Source organism: Manacus vitellinus, unplaced genomic scaffold (assembly GCF_001715985.3).
Source record: "Manacus vitellinus isolate BGI_N305 unplaced genomic scaffold, ASM171598v3 scaffold_15_pilon, whole genome shotgun sequence".
Lineage (NCBI taxonomy): Eukaryota > Metazoa > Chordata > Aves > Passeriformes > Pipridae > Manacus > Manacus vitellinus.
The window spans coordinates 5,646,161-5,657,452 of record NW_021939122.1 but is presented as its reverse complement, the minus strand read 5'-3'; the positions used below and the strand labels follow the sequence as shown (position 1 = coordinate 5,657,452).

The 11,292-nt window shown below is 41.7% G+C and overlaps 1 protein-coding gene across 1 annotated transcript; it reads left to right on the top strand.

Moving 5' to 3' along the window:
- Window positions 1-3,733: 3,733 nt before the first annotated feature.
- LOC108639023 (cytochrome P450 2H1-like) lies at window positions 3,734-11,085 on the top strand. The gene is made up of 9 exons (XM_018069112.3): window positions 3,734-3,976; window positions 5,378-5,540; window positions 6,410-6,559; window positions 7,381-7,541; window positions 7,939-8,115; window positions 8,543-8,684; window positions 8,971-9,158; window positions 9,637-9,778; window positions 10,269-11,085. Exons 1-9 carry the CDS (start codon window positions 3,797-3,799, stop codon window positions 10,448-10,450), a joined length of 1,485 nt encoding a protein of 494 aa, XP_017924601.1. The 5' UTR covers window positions 3,734-3,796; the 3' UTR covers window positions 10,451-11,085.
- The last annotated feature ends 207 nt before the right edge of the window (window positions 11,086-11,292 follow it).

Here is an 11,292-nt window from a genome sequence, read left to right as displayed (position 1 = left end):
GAGGAGCTCCACTGCTCATGCAGAGAGCAGCAGCCTCAGGAACTCTGCTGACCTCAGACACCCTCTTTGAAACTCACAGCCTTCACTTCTGTGCCTCTCTTTACCATGTATAGCACCTCACTTTTCCCATTTCCTGCCTTTTTTTGACTGGTTTAGGGAAGTGCCTGTTCTTTCTTAAAGCTGACTGTAGATTAGAACTAAGCACCTTGGCTTTATTGAAAGATGATGGGGTATAGGAGCAATACAGTGATTAACTGTTGGTGGAGTCATAGTACAGGTCAAGGGAAGGCTGTTATCAGCTTCATCTCCTTGCCCTTCTGATGACTAAAAAGCAGTTTGCCAGGTATTACAAGCGACTGATGAACTTCACTGATTTCATCCTTTTTCAGCTGAGTTATGTTTTGGGTCTAGTGAGTTCATACACAAATATTTAACCAAGTTTCTTGATCTACCTAGTCAAATGTAATTTCTGTGATCTGAAAACTACCAATGTCCTTTGCATCTTATCTCTAGAACTACGTGCAGCATTTTACAAATATGGGTGTTACACACATTTTGAATGCTGAAGTTATCACTGATCACAGCAGATCCTTTGTCAAATTGCTGCCAGAAATAAGGCAGAGGTTGATATTTTTATTTTCTACGTGGCACTAAGGAAAGTCCCATCTAAAAGTGGTAAATTTAGTAGCTGTTGCTATTCACAGCAGAACAGAGAAGATAATTTCCTTTGGCTACTCTGCCAATCTGCAGTCCTGGTTTTGGATGGGCGGAGTTAATTTTCTTGGTAATAGCTGGTATGGGGCCATGTTTGGATTTGTGCTGGAAACAGTGTTGATAATTCTGGCATGTTTTAATGATTGTTGAACAGTGCTTGCAGAGCCTCAAGACCTTTTCTACTTCTCCTACCACCCTGCCAGCAAACAAGCTGGGGTTGCACAAGAACACAAGGAGACACAACTGGGATGGCTGATCCCAACTGATCAGAGCGATATTTCATACCATAGAGCAACATGCTGAGCATATAAACTAGGGGGAAATATGCTGGGGGCCACTGCTCAGTGATGGCTGGGCATCAGTTGGTTAGTAGTGAGTTTTTAATTTCCATCCCTTGTCTTTCTGGAGTTTTATTTTTAGTTTTTAATTTCCTTTTCATCATCATCATCATCATCATTGTTGCTGTTGCTGCTGTTGGATGGCCTGAAGTTGTGTCAGGGGAGGTTTAGGCTGGATATTAAAACAAGGTTCTTCACCCAGAAGGTGGTTGGGCACTGCAACAGGCTCCCCAGGGCAGAGGTCACAGCATCAAACCTGACAGAGTTCAAGAAGTGTTTGGATGATATTCTCAGGCACATGGTGTGACTCTTGGGGACGGTCCTGTGCAGGGCCAGGGGTTGGATTTAATGGTCCTGTGTAGGGCCAGGAGTTGGACTTCATGGTCCTTGTGGTTCCCTTCCAACTCAGTATACTCTGTGATTCTGTGAAGACCAGAGGCCCCAGCATTTGCTTTCCTACTCTACTGGGAAGAAAGCAGAGTCTTTTCCGGTGCTTCTTGTGAATGTGAACTGTATCAGACTGGGTCTTGCATACCCAGATAATCCTTTCACACTGAAATAGCCTTTCACTCTTGAATATTTCCTGTCTTTCTGTCATCAGAGGTGACCTAAGGCCTTTGGCAGTTAAATCTCTTTCCAGTTAAACTCCTGCAACCCTCCGAGCAGCATTTTGAAACCCTTCAGGGATTACATGAGTACTTAGATAAATAATAAAAAAGCCATGTCTGGATGTGGGATGATGCTGCGAGCAAAGCTCTGCTTTTCTAGTGCATTGGGCTTTGTAGCAGTTTGTCACCCTCAAGGCTGCTAATAAAGGAGTGCAAGGCACTTTATCTACAAAAGTAAAGGAAAAGAAAATGCAAACAACTTCAGTTTTAACTTGATGACAGTAAAACTGACTGTTCTCAACAATATAATCATCCTTCCAAAGCACAGAAGGCTCCTTTCGATTTCATTCATCTGCCAACTTCTGGTTTTAAATACCCTGGTGTGCTGTATTCAGAGCAGTGCCTGTTGTACTAGAATTTGCAGAATTTGTTGGTGATATAAAACATCATTAGGACCAGGAGAAATGCACAGGGAATTAGAGTCATTTGCCTCAAAACAGATCCCTAGCAGTCGGACATGTAACTCTGTATATGTTTCGTGAGCCTCCCTCTGCAGTCAGGGGAAACAAACTTCTTCAGTGACTGACTCGTTTCACCCTACAATAAGCTCATAAGAAAAGTCAGACGACCCATTCCCTGGAATTATCAGTATTTCCTCACTAACAGGGCAGACAACCTGATTTGTATACCTTTTTCATATCTAAATTTAGGTAGGACATGTTTCTTTCTTCGCTGCTGCAGAATCTGCTATTACTCAACTACTTAAGCTAAAGATAAAATCTACCCATCCTATAAACCCCATTTGGACAACTCCATAGAAAACAAAGTCTGGTGTTTACAGTATGTCTGGTTATTTCTGTGCACACGAGCACTCAAAAATTGATTGAACTGACACCGATTTAAGTCCTGAGTCAATGAGTTCATGCAAGAAAGAAAATTACTTTCCCAGTCCATTACCATTACCTGGCAGATAAATAAGAGATCTAGGTGCATATATAAGAATATATATATAGAATATAATATAAGATTATAGCCATTTTAACACATCCCTCCTCCATCACAGCATCTAAGGGGTCAGTATCATTTTGGCTTTGTATCCCAAAAGAAAGAATGGGATGGGCTGAGTGTTGGCAGGTGGCAGAGCCTGTTTCACTGACTGAAATGGTCCCTGATGAGGTTGTTTGGGTGGAATCCCTCTAATGTGACATTAGTTGTCTGAAAATCTGGATAAGCTCCCTCTCCAGTGTGTGAAGAGAAACAGGCCCTGCCAGAGGACACTAATGCCCATTTAATGCTCACCCATTACCAGGTGCTTTACAGAGGCCTGGGTATGTGAAGCAAAGAACAGGAGAGGGGTCAGTGTGAGCAGAGTTTATGGGGTGATGGGGGAGGGCTCTTCTGTGGGACAAGACCTACCCAGGGAGCACAGATAGGGGGACTTTGCTCCCTTGCTAGAGATATGGGGCTGTAAAACATAAAGCTCCTCAACAACAGAGGGCAGGTGGTGAGGGGGGACGGGGCAGGAGGGGAGGGAAGGAAGCTGTTTCAAACAGAACTCTCCAGGGAGATTTTGGTACAGAGCAACTCCCTTTGACCCACTTCATTTTTCTTGCCATTATCCATTTTTCTTTTTATTATCCACTGCTGGATAATGCTGAAACTGTTTTCATAGATAAACAGAGATAAACAACCTCCTTTTGCACTGATTCTAATTCAGGGTGGCTTTAAGAGTAATGTCATGTCTCTTTCTTATTACACGAAAACTTCCCAAAGTGATGAAACTAAGTTTTTTTTTTAATTCCACTAATGTTTCCACTCCCCTTCTTAAGCTGCAGATGTTAGCATTTTCTGCTCTCTACATGTGTCCTCTTCTCTTGTTTATTAGTTTCCTTACTGGGGCTTCACTGAGTCTGAATTACCATTGCTTTAGGATTTATATATAACTCACATAACTTTAAAAACATTCATTCTTATCTGGAGCAGATTAATAAGTAATCTCATATCTCTGCAGGAATAGGAAGGCACTATTGGCTAATTTCAACCACGTGCTTTGGTATCACAGCATATAAATAAGCATGGATTTACAGGTCCAACATCAGGCTCTTCTGACACTTGACTTCTCTGCCTCAGCCCACCATGGAGCTCCTGGGAACGACTACTATTTTCTTGCTTGTCTGTATCTCATGCCTTCTTCTCTTGGCCACATGGAGAAGCACATCACAAAAAGGGAAGGAGCCTCCTGGTCCCTTCTCACTTCCTATTGTTGGAAACCTGCTCCAGCTGAACCCACAGAACATGGCTGAAAGCTTGAAGAAGGTAAGGGACTGTTTTGTTCTTTTCTATGTTATCTTCATTGTATATAAAATAAAGCCCAGTCCCTGCAGTCTCAGCTAAATCCACAAGCTTAATTTGCACTGACCAAAGGTTAGACTCAAATAGAAACAAAAGATTTCCCAGATAGACATGCTTCTGAAATCTATATATCTAATTCTATATATTACAAGTCAGTTTATGTATTTGCAATGATCATACTAATGAGGAGTCCCACACTGACCTCACAGCATTACTGCAATTGGCACTGGACTTGCAATCAAGGCCCTGATGCTATTGCAATATGCATTATAATCCTCCTGTGCCCAGCTCCTCACCGTGATGGAAAGATGGCTTGGCCCCCTTTTGGGGAGAACCCTGCTCCATTTTGCTGCCTCTGCTCCCCAGCAGATATGTAGGATCACCTGGGAGTGGAACTAGCAAGTTAAGAAGTTGAAGCAAAAAAGTTTGGAGGTGGATTGTGCTGTCCATTCTCTCCCCTGGCTGATGTCACCCATCGGGCAAAAAACCCCCTCTGTGTTGCAAGGTCTGGAAGGAATGTTCATCCAAAGTGCCTGTTCCTTAGGGGATCATGAGGGTATGGTGACAGATATATGGAAAGGGCTGGTGTCCCTGGGTTCTTCAGAGCAAAATTGTGGTGGTGGCTGACGTCACTGTGTGTATTGTCAGATGCACACATACTCAGATGAGCTCATTTTTGCCCTTGTGCTTGTGAATGTTGAGAATCATGAGCACCCTCAGGCATTCTGCTGTGTTTCAGAGCACTAAGTGATTCAGCTTCCCACCATGAAAAAACCACAGGATTTCATCTAGTTTGGTCTTATAAAGTGACCATAAGAAGCATTCCAGGTTGGAACACATAGCCCGAGAATCTACAAATGTAGCCAAGAGCAGATGCCAGGAAAGGAGTACATGATTAGTGCAAGGATGCTGTGACTGTCTGCTGATACACTCACTCAATTTTCAGGGGTCTGTGGCCTAGAAGATTTGAGAAACAGCTTTACTGTTTGTGCTCAGAAACCCTTTAGGCATTTGCTTCCATATGCGTATATAATTTGGTTTTGAGCTCATGTAAACTCTTATCCACTATGCCCTGCAGAAAGGCCTCCCAGAATGTTTTGCCAGCCCTATGAATGGCTATTTTCTTTTCTCAGATTTAGATTTGATACCTTACTGCTTCCATTCTTATCACCTATTTCTTGTATAATTTCCCCTTCCCTTGTCTGTAGTTCATAGTTGAAAGAGCTCTGCACTGCTGTTAATCAATGTCATGTCTCAGCGATGCTGGGACAATGGCAGATCACCGCTCAGACCCTTTTGCTACAAAATCCTTTTCACATGATTAACATTCAGACTTGTTGTTCTTTGTGTTCCTCTTTCCTACAGCTCAGTGAGAAGTATGGTCCTGTCTTCACAATACATTTAGGCCCACAAAAGGTTGTGGTATTGTATGGTTATGATGTTATGAAAGAAGCTCTGGTTGATCAAGGAGATGACTTCAGTGGAAGAGGCATTCTACCACTGGCTGAAAAACTCTTCAAAGGCACAGGTATGTACTTTGTAATGTTAGCATAAAAAACACATGCTTTTAGTGCTGCAGGAACACAGCTGAGAGAGCAGTGCAGGAGGCAGTGGTGGATTTCATTTACTACTTTCGTAGAAACAAATCAGTAATCAAAGATCAAAAGCCCAACTCATGCTTGGACCCTTGAGTAAACTGGTCCCCTGGAAAACTGTTTAAGGTCCCAGGACAGCTTCATTGACTGCCTTTCTATTTTCAGCATGCTTCACATTCTGGCTAAAATATTGTTCATTAAATGTACCTCTAAGGTCTTACATTCGTTCTCCCATTTCTGAAAATACTCTAAATATATACACAGCTAAGGAACCAGCAAAAGGAAAGTCCACAGCACAACAAAGATAAGATAATATAGGCTGACCCGGTAAGGGCCACACTCAAGATTAGGCCATGAGATTATTCTCCAGGTCAGTCCCCAGTATGGCATTTCTCTGGGTAAACAGAACATATTCCATGCAATAGCATGGAATATATAGCACAGTTCCAATGATCCTGTCAATAAGTATATGCTCTGGGAAGAGACATAGCAGAACATTTAATAGTTATGTCAGTGCAAAGGCCATGTGCTTGTTGCCTATTCAGTACCAGTGTTACCTACTTACTTACATCCTAATATAGTTTTTTTTCTTCTGGGAATAAAGTCAGTTTTACTCAAAGTGCTGTGACAGATGGATCAAATTTGTCACCTCCATAATTGCACAGACATCTCTGGGTATATAGCAATAGCAGTGTAACTCCACAGAGAGCTGTCTTTTCAGGTTGAGTACTTACTGTGTAGCTCCCATTTAGGGAAAAAGACATGTTTCCTCATGAAGGTCTATTTTTCCTCCCTGTGTCAGGCATTGTGACTAGCAATGGCGAGACCTGGAAGCAGCTCCGACGATTTGCACTCACCACCTTGCGGGATTTTGGGATGGGGAAAAAGAGCATCGAGGAGCGAATCCAGGAGGAAGCTCATTTTCTGGTGGAGAGGCTCAAGAACACACACGGTAGGATAAGGACTTTGTGCCTGCTGAGGCACCATGCATCTTTGCAATGAGACAATGAGGTGTACAGGGCTGCTTCACAAAATCCATGACCCAAGTACTGGGCATATGGTTGCTGTTTCTGCTCCCTGCTTCAACAGGCAAAGTTATCACTCCTGACAGTCGGTCAGTCAAAGGCTTGATGACAGTGGGGAGGATAAACGTAGGAGACAGGGTTGGAAAGTATCATTTTACCTGTTCTGCTTGAGCGACAAGACAGGAAGGGGCAAAATGAACAGCTTTGCCACAAAGCCAAGGGTTTGATGGAATTCAGCCATGGAGACAGGGCTGGACACTGCCAGCATGCAAGCAACATGCACTTCCTCCCCTTGCCTCCTGCAGCTCCATGTAAACAGTTCTTGAAGAAGCGGGTGACCAGAGAACTCATTTACAGATATTTGGGGTTGGGTCCAGTCCATCTGAACGCTAGATAGACACACCTCCCACATTGGTGGGGCTGTCCAGTGGGACCAGGGGCTGCTTCTGAGGGCAGGGTATAAGGTAACCCCCTTGGTTTCCACCTATAAATGTGTTTTCTGGTAGTAGGCACTCAGACACGTGTTCTGCTGAGAACAGGGCAAAAGAGATACTTAAGCCATTCTAGTTGAAGTGAAATCAGTTCACTTCAAGAAGAGAAGAATAAATTGGACAAGCCCTTCACCATTCTTTCAAAGGACTGCAAAACTCTGGATCTCAAGAGGACATGAAACTACCCTGTAGTGTTAGAGGGGGAGATGATCCCTGAAATACTGAAAGCAAGATAACACTTTTGTTTGTTGTGGCAGAGCGACCTTTAGACCCTGGCAACTTCCTAGTCCATGCTGTTTCCAACATCATCTGCTCCATTGTCTTTGGGGATCGGTTTGACTACGAGGACAAGAAATTTCTAACTTTAATCGATTTGATAGATGAAAACAGCAGGCTTCAGGCCTCTCTACAAGCAAAGGTGTGCATGGTTACATTTAATACATTTATTGTTATAATATTTTATTAATGAATATTTATTCATATTATTAATTTTTAATTAGAGGGGATTTTCCTAAATTTGGAAAAAAAAAAATTGAAAGTGAAAAAGACAGTTAAATAACCAGATCCTGCTGTTTTTTCTTATCTTATGGAATTGTGATTGTATGTCCAAAGGATATAATTGCAAAAGTTGCTGAAGTGCAGTCTATCTTTGAATGTACTAAAACCATAAAGTAAATAGCATTCAAATCCTGAGTAATAAAGACCTACCATTCCAAAACAGTTTAATTGCCCCATTTTCATAGTTACGATTAGGGGGAAATATTATTGTATGTGCATTAATCAGAATGTGCTTTTTTATCATTTTATTTTTACAGCTATATAATTTCTTACCAACTGTTATGGAGTCAATACCTGGACCGCATAAACAACTGATAAAAAATGTTGAACAAGTCGATCAATTTACAACAGAAATCATAATGGAGCACCAGAAAACCTTGGATCCCACTTGTCCTCGAGATTTTGTTGATGCTTTTCTTAACAAAATGGAACGGGTATTGTAAGAGTATAGATTTGTTGGATTATAAGAAAATCACTGCTTGAATCACATCTTTTCACTTGTGATGGGGCATTGGGTTTTTGCAAATACAGAGGGGAGCTTGCTCTTCTTGCCACATCAACTTCATTCTATCCTCTCCATTTTCTTATCAAGGATTTTTAAACACGGAATTAACAGCACCAGCCAAAGTTAAGAAAGTTGAAGACCAATCTGGTTAATGTAATTCAAGGCTACTCCCATATTAAAAAAGGTTCATAATATTATTCAGTAAAAGTACATAAGTGCTGGTGCTCTGGAGAGTGCTGTACTTTTGAAAGGACATTAGATATGTTTATAAACACACATCATGGGTGTATGACTTTTCTTTTTAAACAAGCTTCTTGATTTTGTCATTCAAAACCTTCTGCCAAATCTTCTTGCAGGAGAAAGGAAATGTCGACTCAAAATTCACTGTTGAGTCCTTGACCAGAACCACGCTCGACTTGTTCCTTGCAGGAACTGGGACCACCAGCATCACACTGAGATTTGCAATTCTGATTCTCCAAAAACACCCAGAGATAGCAGGTAATAGAAAAGGAAATAAATGATGTAAAAAGTTTTAGTACGTTACGGGATCAGTTTGGACAATTGCTGTCATTACTACATGTGGCAATGGTCCCCTGACTAAGAAACATGTCTTTGCAGTGTGGAAATGTGTATTATCTTAGTTCTATTCACAAGGAGATGTTAGTACTAAGTGTATGAATATATTCCCAATTTACTAAAAGTAAGTTGTGTTGTAAATACAGGCAGAGACTTAGACAAACAGATGGGCTACTTGTCCACTGAGCATTTCCTTATTTCCTAACAGAGAAAATGCAAAAGGAGATTGATTCCGTGATTGGCCGGGACCGAAGCCCCCGCATGGCAGATCGGAGCCAGATGCCCTACACAGAGGCTGTGATCCATGAAATCCAGAGATATATTGATTTCATTCCACTTAATGTCCCACATGCTGTGACCAGAGACACCAAGTTCAGAGACTATTTTATCCCCAAGGTCTGTTGCATTGTGTCTGAGAAAGGTCATAATCTCCTGAAAACAATTATGTGTTCTATTCTTTGTATTTTATTTAATTTTTAAAAGCGCTGAAATGTGATATTGAATTGGAATAGTTTTGTTTGGAAGGGGAATCTGGTAGATATTGAGTCCAATCCCTTGAATTAGAAAAGAAAAAAAAATAAAAAGAAAAGATTTTTCATTCCCTATGAGAAGAAGGCAGTAGAGCTTTCTATTTTTTACATAAATGGAAGGTGTATTCCATTTGGGAGCAATGTGAAATACTCTAAACAGACTCACCACTAAAATTCATTTAAAAAACCCATCTTTGCCATACCAATGTCCTATATTTTCACTCCTTAAATGCTTATTTTAAACTGGTTAAACTTTGACTATCCTTCTATTTAGCTCTGGGAACTTCTTAATCCCTCTTTGCTTTAGCAAATCTCCATTGTACCTTTCTTTTTTGTCAATTCAGGGCACTGTAGTATTCCCTATGCTGACTGCTGTCCTACATGATAGCAAGGAATTTCCAAATCCCGAAAAATTTGACCCAGGACATTTCCTGAATGCAAATGGTACCTTTAAAAAGAGTGACTACTTTATGCCATTTTCTACAGGTAAGACCTCTTCCTATTTCAGATCCTAGACTATCCTGTCCTAGAATCTCTTTGAAAGTTTCAGTGGCTCCATTGCCATGATCTGTACAGTGATGTCTGGTGACGTCTGCCACTCACTTCTGGGCAGCTGTAACCCCTGCACTAGAGTTGCAGTTGACTTCCTTGTTTACCAACCTCAAAAGTTCCTTCAATGCCTTCTCCAAGAAGAGGTGTATAAAGTGGGACTCAGCCATGCAACTTCTCTCTCTCCAGATGAACCATCAAACTGCAGCAGAACAAGAGAAACCAGAGCTTTCAAACCACCTTTGCCCACTGAGCACTCTTTGTGTTCTAGACCCTTAGTTCCCAGTTTAATTCACTTGTTCCCCAAAACGCTGCAGTGCTGCCTGTGCCTTCTGAGACGTCTGAACTGTCAAGGAACAGTGGTTAAAACCAGTTAGCAAGCAAAATACTGCGTCACCTCAATTTTTATTATTTTCTTTTCTTGCAGGAAAACGTGTCTGTGCAGGAGAAGGTCTGGCCCGGATGGAGATATTCATATTCTTAACATCCATCCTGCAGAACTTTACTTTGAAGCCTATTGTGGATCCCAAGGACATTGACATTACTCCAGTAATCACGAGTCTGGCAAGGACGCCCCGACCCTATCAGCTCTCTTTTGTTCCACGTTAGCCAAGAGAAAAATGTTGCCAACTCCCAAACTTGTGAATGCTCTGATTAAACAACAGTCACTTCCCAATCTGTTGAGACTGAAACACTCAGATAATTTTCTAGATGCTTTATGGAGACAAAAGTGCTTAGAAAAGAAAATGGTATGGTGCTGTTATAATCACCACAGCCAGCTCTAAACAGAGACAGAGTAGGCAATGGCACGGGGAAGAACACAGCTCCCTGTGCAAAATCATACAGGTTCTCCTCTGCACCTGCCTCGCCCAGCTCTGGTTCCTGTCTGGCTCCTGACATACCAGGGTGAGTGGAGTAGCTGTCTGAGAGCCCTGCTGCTGCTGTCCCTATCCCTTGACCACCTCAGCACAGCAGAACAGATGCTTATACTCCAGGTTTTCCACAGAATCTGCTTGAGGTACCTCTCTCCTCTGTACTTTCAATTTGTTTGTAACCTTTTTGTAAAGGTAAGCGTATAACAGTGAGGTTTTTTCTGTTAGATGATGGTCATCTAACATATTCTTGTCCCAGTACTTATTGTCTACTGTGGTGGGAATGGAGTTTATCAGTGACTGGGCAGATGGGTTATCTTCTGTGTGATTGCAATGAAGGTTTGTGAAACTACAACTTACATTGCAAAATAAAAAGTGGTACACCGAATTGTTCTTTTTCTGAGATTCCAGACCATCTTTCAGTGAAAAACCTGCATCCACAGAGCTTGTATTTCCAAATGTTTTTCAAGTCTTGTACACTGTTGAAATCTGTTTCATTTCACTCATGTATATGAAATGCCCTATGGCTTGAAGAATGAGCTGGCTAATGACCTATAAACTTCCATTCCCAATGTGGGA